At 43.8% G+C, this 24,438-nt stretch overlaps 2 protein-coding genes across 6 annotated transcripts in view; one reads left to right on the top strand and one right to left on the bottom strand.

Annotated features, from left to right (window-relative positions):
* Positions 1–3,397: 3,397 nt before the first annotated feature.
* LOC110496133 (claspin) lies at positions 3,398–21,557 on the bottom strand. Of its 2 annotated transcripts, none has more exons than XM_021571837.3 (23): positions 21,165–21,557; positions 19,175–19,289; positions 18,535–18,893; positions 18,277–18,423; positions 17,908–18,052; positions 17,639–17,741; positions 15,772–16,331; positions 15,320–15,496; positions 14,974–15,128; positions 14,501–14,706; positions 12,134–12,186; positions 11,729–11,919; positions 9,218–9,836; positions 9,066–9,126; positions 8,117–8,183; positions 7,945–8,036; positions 7,280–7,441; positions 6,895–7,016; positions 6,637–6,767; positions 5,358–5,484; positions 5,152–5,228; positions 4,825–4,986; positions 3,398–3,798 (listed from the first exon to the last, which is right to left on the bottom strand). In XM_021571837.3, exons 2-23 carry the CDS (start codon positions 19,233–19,235, stop codon positions 3,676–3,678), a joined length of 3,900 nt encoding a protein of 1,299 aa, XP_021427512.3. In that variant the 5' UTR covers positions 19,236–19,289; positions 21,165–21,557; the 3' UTR covers positions 3,398–3,675. The 2 variants fall into 2 exon arrangements, with proteins under 2 accessions (XP_021427512.3, XP_021427511.3); XM_021571836.3 differs by lacking the exon at positions 21,165–21,557 and adding an exon at positions 19,953–20,867.
* Positions 20,784–24,438, top strand: part of LOC110496134 (protein argonaute-4) — a 38,136-nt gene continuing 34,481 nt past the window's right edge. For all 4 annotated transcript variants that reach the window (XM_090208516.1, XM_090208515.1, XM_090208514.1 and 1 more), the window contains exon 1: positions 20,784–21,001. In XM_090208516.1, the coding sequence (XP_090064642.1) occupies positions 20,983–21,001 (19 nt within the window). In that variant the 5' untranslated portion in view covers positions 20,784–20,982. The remainder of the gene's footprint in view (positions 21,002–24,438) is intronic.

Here is a 24,438-nt window from a genome sequence, read left to right as displayed (position 1 = left end):
GACCCATGGCTATACCGTCAGCTCACAACACCACAATGCATAGCGGCAGATACAGTACAGAAAACCAGAGTAGAGTGGACCTACAGTTCTCTCTTCTCGAACAGAGATCGTTCAATTAGCCAAGACAAAGTAAATCAAATAACCCCCCCCCCCCCCCCCACATTTAGATTTTCCACCCCTTGGGAAGCATCACGGAGAGTGAAAGATCTCATGTTTCTGGTTAATTATTCTAGCCTCCTATAGTTGGGAGTAAAATACAAACTTTTCCTTTAGATTTTGCGGTTGGTCAGGCCCCACATTTTTAAAAAATATAGATAATATTTCCCCATCTTTCAAACGAGGGGGACTTGGTTTGGGAGTTGGGATAATGTTATGACTGAATAAATAAAACCCAGGATTACATCTCCGCCTAAAGCTAAGAGGGTATACATGGGGTTCATTCCAGCCCCTATGCCTGCTCCTAATGTTGTGTAATGAGCCTTCCTGCAGCCCCTAACCCCGAGACCTGCTGCTAAATCACCATGGACTAATGAGATGGAGAGATAAAAGCGGTCATTAAAAGTACTCCTAACGAGTTCCTATTATTAGCCACTTATCATAATCATTAGATTATAAACTGCAATTATCTTTACTGGACCAAGAGTGGTCCTATCTGAGCCCAGAGGTCAACAGAGAATGGGTGGGAGTAATAAGGGGCAGTCATGATTCCGTCAAAGTCAATTTATATTCTATTGTTTGAATTCTGAAGCCAAGGTAAGACTGAGCAAAATTAAGGTGCAGAGAGCGAGAGTGACATTAGGGACACATTTAAGTATGCGATAAGTATGTTACTTATACTTTCGCACAATTCTACTGACATCGATGCAAAATTTGCACAAAACTTAGTCTGGTGGTGGGAGGGGCATTTCTCCAACTAGGGTTTCATCCGAAGCTAAGTCAGATACAGGTGTTTCAGAATGTATTCACACCGCTTGACTTCAACATTTAGTTGTGTTAGAGCCTGACTTTAAAATGGATTAAATTGAGATGTTGTCCTCACTGACCTACACACAACACCCAATCAGTGGTGTAAAGTACTTAAGTAAAAAAAATAAAAATACAAATACAATTTCAATCGTTTTCATGGGGGATATCTGAGCTTCACCATTTATACTTTTGACTACGTTTCCTTTACTACATTCCTAAAGAAAATAATGTACTTTTTACTCCGTACATTTTCCCTGACACCCAAAAGTGCTCGTAACATTTTGAATGCTTAACAAGACAGGAAAATTGTCAAATTTACACGCTTATCAAGAGAACATCCCTGTTCTTCCCTACATCCTCTGATCTGGCGGACACACTAACCACACCTTTGCTTCGTTTGTAAATGACGTCCGAGCGTTGGAGCGTGTTCCTGGATAATGATAAATATATATATATCGTAAGAATATTTACTAGTGTTTAGTAGTGTTTTACTGGGTGACTTTCACTTTTTCTATCTTTACTTTTACTCAAGTATGACAATTGGGTACTTTTTTCAACCACTGTACCCCATAATGTCAAAGTGGAATTATGTTTTGTCCAAAGTTTTAGAAATGAATTAAAAATGAAAAGCTAAAATGCTGTGGCAAGCCAGGAGTAAAAATGTGCTGAAGTCACTTTTCTTGATTTCATTGAACAAGGCAAGTCAAATTCTTATTTACAATGATGGCCTACCCTGGCCTACCCTACCCCTATCGACACGGGGCCATTTGATACAGCCTGGAATCGAACCAGGGTCTGTAGTGATGCCTCTAGCACTGAGATGCAGCACCTTAGACCTCTGCGCCACTCGGGAGCCCCTATGGACTCACACAAAAATAGTGTTTAACGTGATTTTTTAATGACTACCGCAGCTCTATACCTACACATATACCTACCTACACCTTGCCTCCTTTTTATTACTTTTTTTCCTTTTTTGTAAGTAAGATTTTTATTGACGTAAGGTCTGTAAGGTCCCTCAGTCGAGCAGTGAATTTCAAACACCGATTCAACCACAAAAACCAGGGAATTTTTCCAATGACTCGCAAAGGGTATTGGTAGATGAGTAAATAAAGAAAAAAGCAGGCATCGAATATCCCTTTGAGCATTGTGAAGTTATTAAGAACACTGTGGATTGTGTATCAATACACCCAGTATTAACTGTTTCCGGAGAGGAAGGAAACCACTCATGGATTTCACCATGAGGCAAATGGTGACTTGAAAAACATTTTGAGCTTAAATGGCTGTGATACGAGAACTGAAGATGGATCAACATTTTAGTTACTCCTCAATACTAACTGAATTGACAGGGAAAAGGAAGCCTTTTTACATCCTGTTTGCAACAAAGCACTAAAGTAATACTGCAAAATATTTTGCAAAGCAATTCAGTGTTTTATTGGATTTGCCACAAAAATTTTACCAAGCACAGTAGTGGCTGCATCATGTTATGGGTATGCTTGTAATTAATCGTTAAGGACTGGGGAGTTTTTCAAGATAAAAAATAAACAGAATGGAGCTAAGCACAGGGACAATCCTAGATGAAAACCTAGTTCAGTCTGCTTTTCAACAGACAGAGATGGTCGCCTCGCTTCGAGTCCTAAGGAAACTATGCAGTTGTTTTGTTTTAGTCACTTTAAATAATGCCACTTTAAATTTACATATCTTACATTACTCATATGTATATACTGTATTTAATATCTATTGCACATTGCCTATGCCGCTCGGCCATCGCTCATCCATATATACATTTTCTCATTCACCCCTTTAGATTTGTGTGCATTAGGTAGTTGTTGGGGAATTGTTAGATTACTTGTTTGATATTACTGCACTGTCGGAACTAGAAGCAAAAGCATTTCGCTACACCCGCATTAACATCCGTTAACCATGTGCATGTGACCAATAAAATGGGATCTTTCAGCAGGACAATAACCTAAAAGACAAGTGAATATTCCCGAGGCCAATCTACAGTTTTACTTAAATGATCAACAACCAATTTGACAGAGATCGACAAAAAAAAAAAAAAAAAAAAAAGGGAAATATTTTACAATCTAGGTGTGCAAATCTTAGACGTACCCCAAAAGACATCACTGTAATCGCTGCCAAATGGGATTTTAACATGTATTGACTCAGGGGTGTGAATAATTATGTAAAATTAGACTTCTGCATTTCATTTTCAATAAAATTTGCAAACATTTCTAAAAACATGTTTGCACTTTGTCATTATGGGATCGTGTGTAAATGGAAGAGACAAAATTCTATTTAATCCATTTTGAAAATAGGCTGCAGCAACAAAATGGGGAATAAGTCAAGGGGTAGGAATACTTTGAAGGCGCTGTACCTCTACCTACAAGCAACCTGCATATGAGTAGAATAGAACACACCAGGATAAAACATATTAGAGCATGTGGTAAAATCCGCTTTAATTTACAAACTTAAAACAAGTACATTTAAAAATCAGAAAAAAATTATAAAATCAAACCCATTCTATTTACATGATACATTTATTTAAAAAAATTCAGGACACAAATTAAGTAGGACACAATCAAGTGTTGTCCAAAAGAGTCAATGGGGTCCCGGGAGAAAGTGTGAATGTTGTTGACACCAGATTTTACAAGGTAGTGCACACTCTGGATGGGTGTATGATTGGCACATCAGGCACAATTGTCAGGCACCTCAGTTCTCAAGGTAACAGAAAATACTTCTTTGGGGTCCTTTGGCTGCTGGTGCGTTGTTTTCTCGACATGGCCGCTTAGCAGCCGGGGCCAAAACCTTGATTTGTCCCCTCTTCTTCATCATCTGCGAAATAAAGAGATATTCAGAGTTAAATATCGGAAATGACTCCTGTTGCTAAAATAATGGACCAGAACTTGTCAGAGATATACAGAGCTTGTCAACAAACTCTCCACCACGTTAGAAGCAAACGCCCCATGACGATAATATTCAGATTTCGGGATTCTTCATTTCTTACTGGAATGTAGTTATTTTGGAGATTTTGGCGCCAGCGTGGAGTCCCATTAAAAATTATACGTGTCCAGCTGTGTTTGTGGACGTCTGTATGACTCGGAGCAGTACTACAGCTATTTAAAAACATCAATTACGCCTCAGTTTAAAACAGAACTCCCCAAAAGTCTTAACCTGGTTAGCATGATCCGGCATCATTTTAATTGTAATTAAAATGTCATCATGACGAATACAAATTTGAGCCAATTTTAAAAAGACAATGTCAATGCCCTGAGATAAAATACAATTTCATGTTGACGCTGCGTCTTCCCTGATCGGTTCAGAGATTATACATGCAATAATATAGATATTCCACACAGATCCAGTTTGGATTATGTCATGTTGTACACATTTTCAGCTAAAAACCCAGTTGCAGTATATGTAAACATAGTAAATTTAAAAAAAAAAAAGTATGGATAAGAGCGAGCAATGGTTCAAGTCAAACAAAGACTGCACTAACACAGTTTTTACCAGGGAAACATTGACAGCTTGGGCTTTTGGCACCACCCTATGGTCAGACATCGCTACTACACTACATTTCTATGTCCCATGTTTAGAATTACAAGTACAGTAATGACCAAACCGTCACAAGTTCTAGAGAAGAAACTCTTAAAATGTGTAATGGATGTTTTTATTCTACAGAAGAGAAAAACAAAAAACTGTTGGGAATGGAGTGAGGCTTTCAAGAAAAACAAACATGTTTACTGAAACACTACACACGGTTGTAGCCACAATACTGACCAACTATCATCCAACTGTGTGCATTAGGCCCACAGGGTTACATATACCACCATTATATTTTCTCTCTATGGTTGGACCTGCCTGTTTTTTGGGGGCTTCTGCAGCAGAGGCCTCTTTCTCTGGCGATAGGCTTTGGAAGACGAACCCTCGGGTGTTGCGGGGGGCTAGCGGGTTCCCCTCGGAGATACAGGCCAGCTTCTGCAGGACCGAGCGGGGCTGGCTGAGCAACGAGCCCCTCTTCACCTGAGGTGGGGTTCAAAGGTTAAATGGAGGTGAAACGGTCATAGAGGCAGTCATCTAGTAAAGATTCTTAGAAGGCTCTGATTACACAACAGTGAAAATCATAAGTGTCAGACTAGAGGAGAGAGGGTGACTACAAGTCCAGACTAGTATGAGGAAGGTACTGACCATGGTGGGTTGAGAAGGTCTCTGGAAGGGGTTCTGAGCTGGGAATTCTCTGTCCGCCTGGGGTGCAACAGGCAGCTCTGGAAAACAAAACAGAGAGACGGAGGGATTGAGATAAGGGGAGGGTTAAAAAAAGTAACTTGAGGAATTCGCAGTCATCATATATATATATATATATATTATCTCATATCTCGTGTACATCAGCTCACCTTTCTTCTGTAGTTTCTTGGCGGTCAGTTTCTTGGCCAGCTTCATGAACTGGCTGTCCTCCTCTCCAATCTCCTCCTCCTCCTCGTCCATGTCAAAGTCCTCCCCTTTCTTGGCCTTAGCATCCGACTACAACGTCAAAGGGTGTTAGACAAACACGAGACCACACACACACTACATAGGATACAAACCAGGGGAGTAATCATTAGTCCAAACCGTAGGAAAACGGTTCGCAACGAAAATGAGTTTATTGGAGAAATTCAAGTAGGTGCCTCCCTGTTTCATTCCATTTGGTTCCTAGTGAGTTTCCCCTGACAGAATAGAATGACACACACCAAGTGTTCGACACACTATATGCTATACATACACTACATGATCAAGTTTCGGTTGGGCGATTAAGCATGGCTCGCACGGGGGCATTGTCATGCTGAAACAGGAAAGGGCATTCGCCAAACCGTTGCCACAAAGTAGGAAGCACAGAATCATCTAGAATGTCATTGTGTGCTGTAGCGTTCAGATTTCCCTTCACTGGAACTATTGGGCCTAGCCCGAAACATGAAAAACAGCCACAGACTATTATTCCTCCGCCACCAAACTGGTTGGCACTATGCATTGGGGCATAATCACGTTCTCCTGGAATCCTCCAAACCCAGATTAGTCCTGACTGCCAGATGGTGACACGTGATTCATTACTCCAGAGAAAGCGGTTCCACTGCTCCAGAGTCCAATGGCGGCGAGCTTTACACCATTTTAGGCAACTCTTGGCATTGCACATGGTGATATTAGGCTTGTGTGCAGCTGCTCGGCCACGGAAACCCATTTCATGAAGCTCCTGACGAACAGTTCTTGTGCTGACGTTGCTTCCAGAGACAGTTTGGAACTCTGTAGTGAGTGTTAAAACTGAGGACAGACAATTTTTATGCGCTTCAGCACTCGGAGGATCCGTTCTGTGAGCTTGTGCAGCCTACCACTTCACGGCTAAGCCGTTGTTGGTCCTAGACATTTCCACTTCACAATAACAGCACTTACAGTTGACCATGGCAGCTCTAGCAGGGCAGAAATTTGACAAACTGACTTGTTGGAAAGGTGGCATCCTATGACGGTGCCTCGTTGAAAGTCACTGTACTCTTCAGTAAGGTCATTCTAATGCCAATGTTTGTCTGTGGAGATTGCATGGCGGTGTGCTCGATTTTATAGCCCGGTCAGCAACGGGTGTGGCTTTAATAGCCCGAAGCCACTAATTTGAAGGGGTGTCCACATACTTTTGTACATGAAGTGTACCTGTTCTCGTAGCCACTGCTCCCTCTCCAGCCTCTCTTTCCTCCTCTGCAGCTCTGCCTGGTCCAGCTCTTCCTCCTCCTCCTCCTCCTCCTCTCCCTCTGCCCCCATTCCGTCCATGTCAAAGCCATCGTCTAAAGAGAGAAAAGCACCACAAAAACAGAGACAGCATTGGGTTAAAACACGACTGTTGAATAAAGCTTGTGGAACAGAAAAGCAGGAGATCTGTCGAAGGAGGACGCCAACTCAGGACACACCCACCTATGTTCTTCCAGCGGAAGCGGCGAGCTCGGCCCGGGCCGTCTGAGTGCAGGTCCCCGTCGGCTAGGTAACGCTCTTGGTACAGCCGCAGTCGCCGCTTGTCGTCGTCAAGGACCTGTTTCCTGGAGACGAGCGGGTTACACTAAGCTTTAGGGTAACATTTTTTTCCCACACAGACGCCATATGATTGGTTGCTTTTTCCAATAAAAATGAACAAATTAAACTTCTCTACTACCAAACATTACCTATGAAGATAAAGCACATTGTGCTATGTTAAGTTAACCCAATAGTAATAGTATTGAGTATAGAAGTTCTTAGATTTTTTTGTTCCGAGGTGTTTAGAATGCTATTTTTTGAGGGTGGGGGTATTTGCGTCAGTACTTACATGTGGATCTTGTTGACCTGGTCCTGCAGCTCTTCATCAGACGGCAGCTCGTCCAGCAGCTCCTCCTCCTCCTCATATTCATTCTCACCGTCATCCTCATCCTCACTGCCCACATCACTACCTGAGAGCTCAGCCTCAGAGTCCACAAACTCTGCCATGCGCCTGCAGAGAACGGAAAACACAACCAGACGACGTTAATACAAAGTGGGCTTGAACTATCCTTCTGTGTGGAAACCGCACAGAAGGAAACCGATACATAAAAAGGGGTTTACAGTTTGTGGAATTGAGTTCCTTTTCAAAAACAGGACATTCGACAGACACTCATCCTAAGACCTACAGTTATATTGACAGACTAAGGTATAGGTGAATGTAGAGGCACTATGTTGTCTTAAATACTAGAAAAAGAATCAATCCCATATCATCTTTGCCGAAGCAAAACATGCCTTCTGTGCTATGCTGTCTTTGAGCTCATCTTTTAATAGGCTCTACCGTCAAGGAAACCCAACAGACGTCTTAACTTAAACCTCTATCTTTATAGTGCTACTGATAATTATTATAACGGCATTGTCAGGAAAAAGCCAGCACCAAACGCATTTCACTGTACTTGTGCAGGTGACAAACTTGAGCTGTGTAAGTTCATCTTTCAGGAACAGTTCTCTACTTGCATTTTCTTCCTTCCTTGCCGGGGTGCAAACACAGCCTCTCTCTCCTCCTCCTCTACCTCGTTCTCTTCATCCTCATCGCCATCATGGTCTTCCTGGAAGGAAAGGAGGAAGGAGTTAAACTGATTGGGGGTATACGTCATCAATGCAAAAGGTGCGATCGCATGTGCCTTACCTGCTCACTCTGGCTCTCCACGTCTGACAAAAGTCGAAACTCACAATCCTCTTCCGCCAGTCTCGTTCTACCGAAACAGCACAGAACAGCATTTAGCCTTACAGGGATACATTTTTCGATTTCTTTGAATGCATAGCCTGAGTATATCATAGTGGTAAGTACAAGAAGTATAACATAGTACTCCCGTTACAGAATTGAATAAACTTTGATACCGAGAAGGTAAATTAGTCATCAGATACAATATTATGGCCCTATCAAATCAGTTTAATTTTTTGCCTGATTTTGCTATTTTCTCTCTCCAAAATAATTTTTCCCCCCCAGGTTTTCACCCTCAAAATCCCTTTAAAAAAATAGAAAAAACAAGAATGGGATGTTCTAAGTCCACAACGATGCTCAAACTACATCAGGAGAAAACTTGAGGTCTGGTAAAATCTAAGAAATGTTGAATTGTAGGTGTAGTGCACAGTTTTTAATGCATGTGCACACCAGCCAGAAAGAGTTGTTCAGTTGGCAGTGTTTATGTAGCAAAATAAATTATGGTTGGTTTAATGCAAATAATCATGATATCATTCTGCCAGGTAGGTATAGGCTACTTTATAGTTAACATTTAATTGAGAAGGATTTTGGAAAAGCCTTTCAATCTAGCCTTTCAATTTACCAGTAGAGTAGAAGGTTATCATTAGCATTATCGCTAACGGCTGCACAGAGCATAGACTAGACATACGAGCACCACACAACACACAGAGGTATATTCCTGTGCAGGAAAATACAAATTACTACATTTTGTCTTATTAACTTGGACGAATAAATGAACTTTCTAATAAATGACAATACATTTAGTTTATTTCCTAATAAGTTCACTACATTCAATATTGTTGAATTCCATTTTAAAATGTCTGGAGTCAGTGATTGTCTGCGTTTAAAAAAATATTAGGCTAGCTGTTTTTACCGGTCTTCCGCAGTTGAAGAGTGTGGGGCGTAGCTAGAGTTGGATCTCAAGGGGGAGACACCTATACGGAGAGAGATTGAGAGGAATGGAACCAAAACATTATTACACCCAATCACCCAGACATACACCCAGTACTTGGGAGACACGCTTACCTTGAGTAGTAAACTTCCCAGAGCAGAGGCCGAGCAGCTGATCCATGTCATCGTCTCGGTCCATTTCCAACTCCATCTTGGCTTCCTCCCTCTTCCTCCCTTCCGCTCCCTCCTTCTCCCTTTCTGCCTGTGCGGTGGGGAACACTCCCGAACACAGCCCCAGCAGCTCATCCTCCTGGGTCGCCCCCAGCCCTCTAACTCCTCCCTCGCTCTTCCTCTCCATCGCTCCCTCCGTCTGTGTGGTAGGGAACATTCCAGAACACAGCCCTAACAATTCATCCTCCTGCGAGGCCCCAAGCCCCCCCACTCCACCCTCTCTGGCAGTCCCGAAGCCCCCAGAGCACATTCCTAACAGCTCCCCCATGTTAGCGTCCATAGCGTTCTCATCCAGGCTGGCCAGTAGGAGCTGCCTCTTGTGGGAGCGCGGGGGGCCAGTGCGGGGCCCCACGTTGAGGAAGCCGTCGGCATCCAGGAGCTGGGAGTCCTCCTCCAGAGAGAAGCGACCCTGGGACGGGGCCCCCAGGGGGCCAGAAGACTCGCCGGGGGAGGGGGGAGCGTACAGGTCCTGAGAGTCCTCCACGGGCAGCGAGAGGGAGGGCTCGGAGAGTTTCCCTGAGCTCTGTGGGATGGAGAGAGAGAGAGGGATGAGATACTGGGGATGAGTCTCAAAGGAGTCCGTCTCAACATTTATAGAAACTGCCTTTCTGAATCCTAACTTAACAATAAACATGTCTGTATGGGTTTGCGGGGGGTGCTGCTGCTGCTCATCTGAACTAAAAAATACACATTTGGACACAGAAGTTTTAGCCTAAACGTAGCCTGAAATATAGACACTGACTGTAGGGCTATTACTCTCACATGTTGTCTAATATAATGGTATTTCTTGAAGTAAAATTATACACCAAATGTTAATTTAGTCTTGGGAATAGGAGCGGAGAAATATGACTTTATTTCAGCATCTTGAGAGAACGAGAATGCACAGTTAGCACGGTCCCAGTCTTTGTCAGTGACAAAAGCTGACAGTAGGCTATTCCAACTACATAAACATATGCATCCAGGACAAACTGAAATCGAAATCAGATTCATGTTGGATCGTTTTCACAGCTTTTCGTTTCCTTGAAACCGGTGGAACCTACTTCATTTAGACATTTTGAAGGGAAACTCGTTCGCCTATTTTTTTTAGAGTTAGGCTATTGCAGGCTTGCCCCGGTCGCTACACGTCCTTGCTCTCTGAGTAGAAATGGAAGACAAAACTTTACCCATGTCAACTGGTTTAGGACTATTACTGATACAGCCACTCTATTCATTTATTACATTGTTCTGGTGAGCTCTGATTTTTTGTCTCCTAAGGCAACAAGTAATGAGAGAATAGTAGCTGCAGGCCTAAGTCGGTCAACAAATAGCCTACAAAATGCTGGAAATTATATGCAGAATTCCACCCCCCACTTGCTAAAACAGGGGTGAAAGTAGACTGAGACGACTGTCTGGGACAGTGACGCATGCTGCGAACAGCAGTGGAGGCATCAATGAATTCAGGCTACACGTGTGCCTAATAGTCGCTGAATGTCATTACACATTCGGTGTTAAAAAATACAAAAATATTTTTTTAAAACAGGGGAAAAAGAAGTTCAATGTCTTTCCATCGCATTTTCAACTAGACCGATAGTTTTGTCCCAAAAACCATGGTGTTAAATAGTCAAATGTGCTCACTGTGGACTTTGCACGTGCGCTCTAGCCAACAGCTCGCAGACACAGTGTGGGTAGGCTAGGTCACACGATGAGACTAGCTTATTATGGATAATGATTTCTAGTTTGTCAAATGGCAGTCAAGCGTCGATCACCATGTCACCAGAATAAGACCCTCGGTATTTATTTGAAAGGGGGCATCGAGCTCGTCACCATCCACCTTCCCCACCCTGTGAGATTCGTCGTAACTTATTTCATCAGTAGCCTCATAAACTGAGTTGTAGTGGGAGGACCACACATACACACCATCGTTTACTTCCATATGATGGTTATTATATCAATACTGGCTCAAAGGCGTTTCCACCACCATTTCTCGCGTAATGAATTTTACCGACAAAGATCACATGTTGAACAAACAAATGATCTGTCAGCGTTGTTTTTTTTTAAACGGTCCCGAAACTTCCTGTTTCCATCACAGCAGACGTGATGGAAAGGTGGTTTATCAGATGAAACATCATGCCTGGTTGTGTTCATGACACATTAAAATGCAATACATTTTTTTACAGTTAAATTAGTCTTTACTATGATGCCCAATGAAAACAAATTGGCAAGCACACATAGGAGGTCACTGCACCCCCCCCCCGGTCAAAATCGTTCCGCGGTCCCTGATTGAATTCACATAACGTATTCATTACTGGGAGACATGCATACTTGGGTCTGTGTGGTTCCGATTGGCTCTCTTCTGACACTGTCATACAGTGGTAAGGAAAACACTGTGCCCTAGACATACAGGATATAAACCTCCCTGAACGGTCAGCGTCTCACCTTGGAGGCAGATCCCAGGAAGCTGGGTCTGAAGAAGCAGGGTGAGGGGGAGCGAAAGGTTCTGGCTGACAGGCCCCTGCCCCCTGTGGTGCTGCGGTTGACAGGCTGGTAGGATGGCAGCATGGAGCCCAGCAGCTCAAAACTACTGTTGTGACTATTGTCCTTGGCCAGGGACAGAGAATCTTCTTCCTCTGTAGTAGAAAAGAGACATAGAACTTGCAATACAATTTTACCAGTGAAACTTCCCTTTTTCATAACCATAAGCCCCCCCCCCCCCCCCCCCCCTCTATTTTTTAACCTAGAATGGAAAAGAGACACCTGATTGCATCAAGGATTTAAGAGTATTTTATGAAGTAGCATAGTTATGATAATTTACTGTGAAAGTGAGATGTTCAGTCTACTCACCCATCTTTGTGTAACTGTCTTGACCACCGGGCCCTGTCCTCTTTACACCATCCCTGTAATAAAGACAAAATGTCACAACTTGGGAGGGAGAGATAACACACACATACTAACTCACTTAGTATATGCATTTAATGTACGCCAGTGTTCATTTCGGTACTCTATTTTTAGATGTAGTCTAGTCTTAGTCATTTCGACTCAAATATCATTCAGTCCGTCACATTTGTGTCATTTGAATAATGGATGGTCTAGTATTGCCTCATTAACCTATAGTAAACATAAACCACTGACTTCTATGCGCACAAACATACATAGCCTTGTCCTACCAACTTTTTCGGGAAGAACATCCTATTCTCTCACAACAGCAGAAATATGACAACCATAACAATATATAATTATTTGGCCAGGTGATAATTATCTTGCTCTGCGAGAGCGAGCTGGTCACAGATCACCAGATGGTCCCCTAAAGTACTATGGGTTGCACCTCCGTCACGTCACTGCCATCGTTATGACCCGGTTCAGATGCCGCAGCCACATTGCTGTCCAAAAGTAGAATGGGAGCTAATGACTGTTTTCGCCCAGTGATTTAGTTGAATCACAAAACCTTGAGTCCGAATCGAGGCCCAAGTCCCTATGGCTTAAATCTGAGTCCCAGTGCGCGAGTCCTGGTCCAAGCACTCAAGTCGGGAGTCACTGAGTCCAAATGAACTCAAAATAAAAGTTATTTGCCCAGTCAGTGTAATGGCAAGAGGAATTTTGTCAATAACTTGTGTGCTATCCCATTTCCTTTCTGTGCCACTAAATGTTTCCATTATAGGCTACTGGTAACGTTCTAGAATGTTGAAGATAGAAATTCCATTAATATATACTTTTTAAATATATTTTATTATGATTCAACACGTCAGAGGCATGTTTGTTCCCCATAGCATATTTCTAGCAGCGTTCCAAAACGTTGTGTCCTGCTGAGCGCGCCCCCAGGTTGTTAGCGATAGCTAGCTAATGAGGTATAATGAATGAACAAGTGTGTAGCCTAATGAAACGATTAACGGTCCAGTCCGCGAGTAGCCTAGTTTTAGAACACATTTTAAAACATTTTAAATGCAAAATGCACGATAGAAAAACAAATACGCTTGTATTATGGATCATATCTTCTGAAGGGTAAGAGCTAGAATGAAGCCATTTTCTCTAAGGAAAAGAGAGACTTGGCTACAGAACCTGGCTAAGAAATGCAGTGGAGAAAGGTTGAGCGAGGCTACAAATTAAAATCCAAAAGATCATTAATTTCGTCAAAAATAACTGAAAAAAAAAAAAATCATTAATTGTTTAAAAAAAGTAATGTCTTAATTGCACAGACAGTGCATCTATTTTGGTACACCAGACGTACATTGATTTCCATTGGAACACTGCATGTGCCTTGTACCGCTGCGATGCAGAGGCAGTTGCAGTGCGTTCTGTGTGGTGCGTACGTTGGATTTATTGAACCTATGCATCAAACTGTATGTGTAGAGGGCTTGACAGAAAATGCTAGCAGAAGGTGAAGGTCGAACTTTGGTTGCACACACGACCAGATGACGCCGCGTACCATTTTGCGCAATGACGCGGTCGGTGTGATCGATGTCCGACTGTCTCGCTCTCTCCTTGAGCACCTGACCACTCGTCTTGTACGCATGCAAGGTGATGCGCAAACACAGACGAGTGTCATTAGGATCCGATCCCGATTTTTATTTGACTGACAGATTGTGCCTAATGTAAATGACATTAACAGAAATGAAGTGTATAATTGGAAACGGAGCCCATCTGCCCACACGCCAAGCTTGCTACCCGGTAGCTCACCAGCTGGTGTGCCAGGTGAGGCATTATCTTCCCATTGCTGAAAAAGCCTGTGCCTATCTGCTGCTAATATTAATTGTGCTCATCATTGAAAAGCTCTGAATCTCGACAAAAACCCAGAGATAATTGTCTCGTTTTAGTCAACTGAAATTAAAAATTATTTAGTCCATTTGATGGTTATAGTCCCGTCAATATAGTCCCGTCAATATAGTCCCGTCAATTACCTAAACCGAAATATTTGTGTTAGATGAATATTTGAGTCACTACTTTTGTTGACGAAATTAAACGCTGGCTTACACACTTTTTCAATACATTGCTTGAATCCAGTACAGTCGAGAAGGAGTCGAGGACACTGACATCTGGACACTTGAATATAGACAGCACTTCCTTCTCCACACAACAAGGCTGCCCATGACCAACGACATGGAGCACTACCTCGCATTCTACTTTGCCTTATGCAGGCCTGCAATCTAAAGGCCACGTATTGTCAGCCTACGTACGTGGCCGAGACTCCCAAATATCAGCGTCACACACACGTACCCCGTGCGCGAGCAGGAGCTGCTCGCAAACAGCATGAGGGTTCCGTCTGTGTTGAGCATGTCTGGTGGGGGAGAGGGACCCTTTAATGTTAACAGGGAGGGGCTCCTCACACCCCTCTGTGCCTCGCTGCCCTCCTCCTGATCATCATCCTGGTCGTCATCCTCATCCTCGCCATCAGCATCACCACCCAGTAGCTCATCTACACCCTGTGGAGAGAAACAGGTTTATGACAAACTCCGAAAACACATCAACACAATGAATGGTTCCATTACCATTAATTGGACAAGACATTCCCTCTATTACCCTTATTCTAATTTTTCCACTTAAAAATGCTTTGGTCTTCAATGTGTAGGTTCCCATCGCGGAGCATCACTGCGGAAAGTGTACGGAAAGCACTGGCACGCAACCCAAGACTGCCTGAGGCAGGTGCGGTGGATGGGGGTAGAAGGTCAAAGCCGCCGATCCACTCTTACCTCTTCCCCCTCAGAATCTGTCATTTCCTCTTCCTCTTCCTCGCCACAGTCCTCGTTGTCTAGGCGATGGAGGGCGGCCTTGCGTTCTCGATCCGCCCGTCTCTTTACGGCCATGGCCTGCTGCAGACGGGACTTCAGGTTGGTCAGCTTCTCACCTGAGGAAAGGGTGAAACCAGGCTGGTTAGGAAAGAATATTGCAGCCAGTGGACAGAGAAATTAAGACATTTGGAAATGTGTGTGTGGCGGTGGATTTCAGGAAATTGGCTTATTATGCATGGTATGGGATGCCTCTTTAGCGAGTGTGGAGGTTTAGAGAGAACGTGTGTGTGTGAGATGGTGTTTGTACCAGACGCGGTGTGTGCAGCCTCCTCCTCCCCTTCCCTGATGGTGGTGGTGACAGTGTCTTGGTGGAGTTCTTCGCTGCTGTCTTTACGGATGACGCTGAGCTGCACGGTGCGTTCCCCTCTGGGCCGGGCCACAGGCTGGACGTGACGTAGGAAACGCTCCTTCAACGCCTCCACGCCTGTGAGGGGAAACAAACAGGTTAACGACAAAAGACCATACATGACAACCAACTTGACTGGGTTTCTTCTCAACCCAATTAATTCAAGCTCACCCATTTCGCCACAATACAGTGCGCTTGTGTTGTGACCCACCAAAATCCTTTTGTGTGCCACATGAAATGTACAAAAGCATGCATCTAAACACAAGGCTTTAAACCCAAACCCACCATTTGGAAAATAATGCGCTATAGAGCTCTGACCTTATGGAGCTGAACATTTGCTGTGGTGCTCTCACCTGGGTTAACTTGAAGGGGCTCCAGATCAAAGGACCCATCGTCAGCACACAGTTTGGGGACAGGCGGGGGCTCCACCCCCAGCTCCCTCAGTCTGGCCAGCCTGTCCTTCTTGAGTTTTCTGACTGGTGGTGCTATGGCGTCCACGCTGGCTCTAGCAGGTAGTGGCTGAGCTCCCTCCCAATCCTCTGCCTTTGCCTCCATCTCCTGGGCTTGGGAGTCAGAGGGATCTGCCTGGTTCTGCTCTGGGGGTCCAGCCTCCATATACCCTGGTGGTGGAATTTCAGGACCACCAAACACTGAAATATCAGCCCCCTGCATAATGGCGGCAAGTTCAGGTAGTGGGAATTCATTGTCGTCGAGCTCCTGGGTTGGAGAGGTCTCCCCTGCCCTGCGGTGGTTCTCCTGGTGTGGGGAGGAAGTGGCTGTTGGCTGGGAGAGAGCTTGGGTCTGGGTGGAGGGTGGGTCCAGGGAGGCTGAGGGCTGTTGGGACTCCTTGGCTGGGTTGGGGGGAGGAGGTGTTGGGGATGCCTCCTTTATCAAGTCCTGATACTTGGCAGACCTTAAAAAATACAAATAAAAAGGGGTTTATATGCTTAAAAAGGGGCAATATGGAGTTCAAACAATAACAAAATGGAATCCCCGCCACTGTTTTGGTAAAAAGCTGAGGGAGAGGGCAGGAGAAATGTAACAATTCAAATTCATAGACAGAGATATGGATCCACCTATTAGATCTGAGAATTACCCGGGACCTCACGATACCATATTATCACGATACTAAAAGGCAATGCATGGTCAATACGACGTCCGCATTGGCCGTGCAGCATTTACAGGGATACGGCCTCTGCAGAAGTCAGGGCATTCATACTTCTTCGCGGAGCAGTGCAGAGCTGTTAAGCAGAGCCGCTGTGAAGGAAGTTGTCAAGGAAGTGAGTGTGTGTTTATACCTCCTGTCCCCAACTACCATCAACCAATCATGTCAATGCGGAGCTATACGGAGCCTTGCGCATTGTTACAAAATTTGGCAGTCGCGATGCAGTATGGAGCTGGAGATGGTGTGATGGTGCTTTGCTGGTGACACTGTCTGTGATTTATTTAGAAGTCAAGGCACAATCAACCTGCATGGCTACCAGAGCATTCTGCAGTTATACGCCATACCATCTGGATTGCGCTTAGTGGGACTGTCAACGGGACAATGACCCAACACACCTCCAGGCTGTGTGAGGGCTATTTGACCAAGAAGGAGAGTAATGGAGTGCTGCATCAGATGACCTGGCCACAATCACCCGACATCAACCCAATACGTATTTTCCACCATAATTTGCAAATAAATTCATTAAAAATCCTACAATGTGATTTTCTGGATTTTTTTTCTCATTTTGTCTGTAATAGTTGAAGTGTACCTATGACAAAAATTACAGGCCTCTCATCTTTTTAAGTGGGAGAACTTGCACAATTGGTTGCCGACTAAATACTTTTTTGCCCCACTGTATGTTGTTGTTATTGGAGTCAAACTATCGATATAATATCACCGGAAATAATATTGCGATATGTAACTGTATTGATTCCCCCCCCCCCCCCCCCCATCTATATGCAATTATAGTTTTAACTATGTTTTGAGACTATACAGTGTTTGTTTACAATGATATTGTTCACAAAGGAGTTAAACAAGCTATTTTGGGTTCTGATAGGGTATGACAGCTGAACCAACCTCATGAGGCATTTATAAGTTATATTCTTAAAGAATCAATGGGTATATCAGATTGCCCCTTTAAATTATTTGGACAAAACTAGATGAGCATAGTTCAGTAATTGCAAAGACAAAGCAGGTAGAAGTAAAGAAATCCTGGTAGATAAATGTCTTCTCACTTCAGTAGTGCCATAGCAGAACCCTCAGGTCGGACTCTCCTCTTGAAGAACTGGTCGATGCTTTTGGGCTCAGGCATGTGGTAGGGCAGCCCGCATGTGGATTCTGCAAAGGAATTAAGAACATGCAACAAGAAGCACTGAGTTGGACAATAGAAGCTACACAGGAAAAGTGTGTAGCAAGCCATGTAGAAACAAAGCATACTGGAACACGGGCAATGCACTCCATATAGGGACACGCTATTGTAATATGCACGTAAGAACAAACTGACCTCGGACCAGCCTCTGGGTCTCACTGTGCAGCTGCTTCATGGCCTCCTTGCTAGCTCGAGCTGCCTTTCTCTCCTGGGGACGCTGTTTCGGTCCAGCCTCATCATCTCCCTCATCATCATCATCATCATCATCAAATAAAGGCTCCTGAGGAAAAGATACAGAGCCCAGTTCTGATACACATCGTCTGCCTGCACAGCACAATATACAGACACAGAGCTATGTAAGATTAGTCAAATTCAAATGAACTCACAAACCACTTCACATTCAAAAAGTTATCCTGGGTGATTTATTTCTGGCATACGCTTGCTTTTTAGTGACCTCACACCTACTCCTGAACGACAGATAGGACTTTTAAATGTTGCTCTTACCTTGTGCTTCTTGGATTTCTGCATTACTGCTGCTCTGATGGCGTCCAGAGACTCTTCCTCTTCATCATCATCCAGACCAGCATCATATAGGTCATTGTCACCAAGGAGACAGCCGCTGTCATTCAGAGCACGGGGCAAAGGGGACTCCTACAAAACAGAGAGTGACGGGAAAAGGAGTCTTTACTTCATTAGAAAAATAGTCTTTACTTTGTATCAAAACTCTGAATTTTACACTGTCACTATAACACAACCTCTCACCTCTTCAGGTCTCTCTTTGTTCTTCAGTCGCTCCACAGCTTTGCGGCACTTCTCTTTCTTCCCTCTGTGTCTCTGGCTCTTCTCCCTCTTCCCTTCCTTCGGTTTCGCATCCTTTTTGACCAGCTCTTCCTCCTCCTCTGGCGTGCTGCCATCACTGTCGATAGGGGCTATCCGGGATATCTTCTTGCTCTTTAATTCTGCCCTTTTGACCTCTTCCTCAGCAGTCTCCATCTCATCCCCGCTGGATGCTGACAGGACCAAAGCCTCTGCTATCTCAGGCACAACCTCCTCGCTATCACTGTCTCTCAGGGCCTTCCGACAACGGGACCGCCGGTTCACTGTGATGTCATCATCTGAATCTAGAAAAAAATATTACAAGCCATCTTAATGACTAAATGCGGGAAAGGTAGCATTCCGTTTACGTCACAAAGCAAACTATTTCCTACTAAAGTAAGTAGGTTAGTTTGCATTGGTAGTTGAACAGCCAAGTACCGTAGTTTGCTTCAATGATTGGATTGTCTAAAGTCAAAGACTAGACAATCCATTGTTTCTTATCAAGAAGCAAATGGCCCAGTCCAGAGCAGTCTATTTACATTAACAGGGGGCTCTGGCACTGATCACCCATGTTGTGTCACTGTACCTTGCGAGTCGACAGTATTGGTAATCATTTTAGAAGCAATCTCCTCCACTGGTGAGCCCATCCCGCTGTCTGAATCACTCTCGGCTACTGGTTCCTCAGCAGGGAGCTCCAGTGCCTGGACAGGGGGGGGAAATCAGAAATTCACCAAATGTTTGTTGTTTGAGGGAACCATGAGGGTGACGATGCCCTTCTCTCTTTCCTACAAAATAATAATGGTCTGTCTTCTTTCTAGTGACAAGACATAAGTATAACTGACGTAAACATAGAAAAATTGAAATGTGAAGAAAAAACTATTGTAAATTTAGGTGAATGATCTTGCTTGCTTAAATGTGATGCTTGTCTGTTGTTCAATGTTGGGTCGCCAAATGGCTGTTGTGGCGCCTTCTCTCTCAGCTGCCACAAAGAGCATACGGTTACCGTAGTTAGCCAGCTGGACATTCAACAGTGGCTAATGTTACACATAGCATAGAAAACTGGCTAGAATAGTTTTTTTAGTTCACACAATGTTCATTGGTTACACAGTCACATTGTTTCCCTATGCAAATGTCTAACAAACAGTCGATCAAACTAGCCAAAGGACGAGGATTGCTAGCTAGCTAATCCAACTCAATCAGTAACAAGTCAGGTGAAGTTAGCGAGCTAACTAGCATGGGGTTATGGCGGACTCAATCCCCACCTAATGTTAGTCAAAATTAACCAAGTTAACGTAATGTGTTGAACTATGTATTGTATGTAGCTAGCTAATGTAACTAACAATTTGAAAATATACATTTCTTACCTGTTGCGAGATCACCACACTCATCTTAAATTACTTTATCCTCCTTTTACTTGTGTAGTTGGAGTGAACCTGCATTAAAACCGTGAAATCAAGACTTCCGTACCGTGTTCAATTCTTTCCGACCACAAGACAGTACTATTGGTGTAAAAAAAAAAAAAAAAAATGTTGCCTAATAAAATTGAATGGTGTTATTGATCCGCCTTTAGCTAGCTTTCTCTCCCTCCCGCTTGTTCCTGTTCTGAATTAATCATTTTTGATCTTTCGCGCGCTGACAATGATAGTCTATCCTCACATCTGTCAGTCATTGTCGTTGTGCTTTTCTATTGGATGATACTCAAAATCGATGTCCACTCTCATCCAATCGTTGGATGGTGGTCGTGCCAATGACAGAGCAGAAGCATTTGATTGGTAAATCTACAGCTGACCAGACATGTCCACCCCCCCACTCCAGGACAAAAACAGTATTTTATTTTCTAACACAGATAATGTACATTTTGTTTTCAATGCAATGTCAAGAAAATATTGCCGGCTGAGTTAGTAAAAATAAGTGAGTGTTTAACTGGGTAAGGTAAACAAGAGTTTGGGGAAAATGTAGCAAGATGACCTGGAGATAGGGGATGAAATGATGTATAGTCTAATGACAAACAAGTCAGATACAGCTACTTTTAAGTGCAGTACTATGACTTAGTAACCTGTTGTATTATGAGTCACATTTACAGTAAAAATGTATGTTGTCTAATTGGGTGGAGTAGTGTACTAACCGTAACTGTACATGGGGTGGCGATCTTTTGATACTGCTACGCAAGCGCATAATGAATTTATAGCACCTCCTAGCGCATGCGCATTTCCAAATCTACAGGATCTGTTTTAAATCACTCAGAAGACAACGCATCCACAACACTGCTGGACATTTAAGCATTATATTCCCTTTCTTAAATTAGCCCCCCTCAGCTTCGCGATACCGCCCCCAATTTCAGTGTCGGTACGGAGCCGCCAGGCCGGGACAGAGACGGAGAGAGAGCCCTCGGCCATGGAAGCGCTCGGACCCGGTAAGAATATGATATAAGAATCCGGTGTCGGGAGAGTGTGCCCCTATTCATTGCTCAACTGGGGACCGTGGTTGTAGGTAGGCCTCGACGACAGAGAAAAAAACAAACGAGCATATCAGGCCCAACGCGTGTAAGATGAATACAACGGAGATCAGGTTCTTACCGTGACTACTACAGCTTGATGAACACATGTTATGCAAGACAAAACGAGATCTTGTTTTCGTCAATCTTGGCTGCTGGTTTTCTATCTGAAGCGCGCAGCTCGATACTAGGGCTAGACGGCATTGTGTGTGTGTGGGGGGGTTAACCAATGCCTTCCGTGTCGTGTGTTTTATCTAGCCTATCGTTTCATCATCAAACACGCTCTTTTTTTCAGCTTTATGATACGTTTAAAACGATTCCAGTTGAAATACGTATGCCCTCAAGCCCACATAGCTTTAGAAAATGTTAATATTAAGCCTGGTAGTTAGCTAATTGTGCAATCGACACACTGTCTTCCTTTCTACCTATTGAACGCGACGAGAGACGCTAACTAACGTTACAATGCTGCAGCACTGTCTTTGTTCACGCTGAAATATTTAAATGTCATCGACTGTTAGTTGGCAGTACATTATTTTAAAAACGTGTTGATATGCTTTCTTGGATTTCTGTCAGTGGTTTGGTCGCCTGGGGGTAAATGATCATGCTCCCGTGCATGCATGGAGTGGAGCCTGGCTTTTGAATAGATCGTGTACTCTTAACAAAACCATTTTTACTGTGACGCAATGGCTACTAGTTGACTTAAAGGCTATATATCACGCACGAGATGCTGCACTGCCAATTGACAGTTTACCAATAAGTATGGTTCTTTCACACCTGATATACAAATAACTTTCATGCAGCTGGTGTGAATTCCTATCCTTATTAAAAGCGATTAACAAGTTATCAGCCTTTTTGTCGCCTGATCTTTACAGAAACAATTTTCCCCCAGCAATGAAACCCATGCCGTCGTTTACCACCACAATCATATACATTCTTCTCTATTTCCTGTTTGCCACGCAAATGTTAAGTGTCACTTTAGGTGGAATTGATGGCCACAATGGCTATCCATACACAAGCTTGGGCATTTATGCGTAGGCATATATAATGGGCTAATTTGTATTTTATGGTATACTGGAAGGCTTCAATGATTGCTACAAAACGGAGGTTAACAATGTAACTTTGCTCCATGTTATAAAGAGCCTACTAGTTTAGTATGCAACCCCTTCACAGCTGCCATTCTACTCACTATTTGTCTGTGCCAAATCGTCAAAAATGCCAAGTGATGGTCTTTCCAGAAATCATTGCAACACAGTACACCAAAATAACCTCCTCAGACATTATCAGCTGCATCTCCCTGGGCATCATCACATACAGTACAAGAAAGCTTGTTTATCATCACATACACACACGCATCACACGAAAGCTTGTTTAGGTAGAAAATGAAATGATCCTCCTGGGGGGAATTAGTTTTGCTGCAGAATGATCCATAAAAACCCACCATAAACAAAGGAAGAAATGTTGGACATAAAATATGCATTTCACAAGGTTGCTGCTATAAGTACAGCAGGTGGGCGTGTTCAGTAGGCTAACCTTAGTTGCTCGATAATCTGGGCCGAGCTGGGTACGAGCTGTCCCGTTGTGAACGGCTGATGTGCCCCAGCAGTCCCCGGGCCCCTCTTCTCCACTGTGTAATCCAGGTGATTTACAGGTGACTGCACGTCCCTCACGGTCAATGGGGCGGCAGGGTAGCCTAGTGGTTAGAGCGTTGGACTAGTAACCGCAAGTTCAAATCCCGAGCTGACAAGTTAAAAATCTGTCGTTCTGCCCCTGAACAGGCAGTTAACCCACTGTTCCTAGGCCGTCATTGAAAATAAGAATTTGTTCTTAACTGACTTGCCTAGTTAAATAAAGGTTTTAAAAAAATGTCATTACTGACTCATCAGCCCAGTGCATCATGTCTGCAGGTTTAAGCCCGTCCCCAGTCTCTCACCTGCACCAGACTAAAAGCATGGAGGCTTTATGGTCATTGGGCCTGTATGTTGACCATGACTGAAGGTGGTTTTGTATCTGTTACCACCACGAACCCTAACCTACTGCCGTTACCTGGAACTCCCAACCGTTAGGCCTAAGACTGTTGGCCACACTGTCACTCTTCAGACTTTTTTATGTCAATTTAGACAGTTAGTAGGTCAACAACCAGTGCTCCTTATTTTAAGCCGGGTATGCTCAGTAATTTACTCACCTTTATCAAATAACCAGACAGCAGTTTTGGCAGTGGTCTGCTTTCTCTGATGGAATTCTCCTTTGGTGCAGTGCAACCACGGTAACCAATTGGCTTTTTTATTTTTTAGATTGTCCCTGATTGGATTTGATCACCTAAGAATCACAGTGTAGCCGCATTCTCACATCGTGACCATGTACAATGCACTCATTTGTGTGGGCAGTGGGCTTGATCAGGGGCAATTTGCCTGAAGTGCATGTGACAGCCAGCCAAGCCCTGCAGGTTGTTGCTGCAGACTTGAATCCATATTTGAGGTACCAGTATGAGACCCCCCATTCAGGGAGGGACCTGGTGTAGGTTTGAGGACAAGGAAGGGGTCCAGGCATATCACACAGTGACACACTGACAGCCCCTCTCAACCGCCTTGAGGCAGCAGCTGAGGGGGCTATATATAGATCCGGTGCTGTTTTTGGTGAAAGTGGGTGAGGTCGGGTTGACCCAACCTGACTGTTACACCTGCTGGGATCCCTCTCTCTGAACCTTACCTACAGCACATGCACACCTTTATACACACCGTGTATCCCTGTGGCTGTTGTGGTTGGTCCCGTCACAGTTACTATTACAGGGACGTGGTGTGAGAAGACTGGTGCGAGTGGAGTGTTTTAAGGAGGGGATGAGGACATGCATGGAGTGTGTTTTTAGGAAGCAGAGGACAAAAGCAGTAAGCGTTTCCCTCCCTCCCTTGCACCCAGCCTTAAATCATGATAAACTCAATTCTCCCCTTTCCCTCTCTATATGTTCTGAATCTTGAATGTCTAGGCCTAAGACAAACGTTTTTTAAGTGTCTACAGAGTAGGTAGGTTAAATTGGATAGTTCCCCCTATTTTGTAATAGAGTCTTTAACACCAAGGACAATTGAAATGTAAGACAAGTATACAATAGTGGTGCATCTCACTTCCCAACATCCACCCAAGTAATTGTCTCATTTTCATTGGCTGTATAAATTGCTAACTACATGCCTGTGAGTCAGTATTGGCGCTTGGTACAATAGGACTACACAATAAGTTGTGGGATATACACTGAATGTATGAGCCACATCCTGTATAAGATGGGTGGTGAGGCAGTGTTTGTGTTGTGTCTAGTGGTAATCCCCACTGTCTCTGCAGACCCTCATCTGGCCTTGCTGCCGTCTGTC

This window comes from Oncorhynchus mykiss, chromosome 18 (assembly GCF_057628025.1).
Source record: "Oncorhynchus mykiss isolate SJ-2025 chromosome 18, ASM5762802v1, whole genome shotgun sequence".
NCBI lineage: Eukaryota > Metazoa > Chordata > Actinopteri > Salmoniformes > Salmonidae > Oncorhynchus > Oncorhynchus mykiss.
Note: the sequence above shows the minus strand (reverse complement) of the source record. Positions and strands in the feature narration are given on the sequence as shown.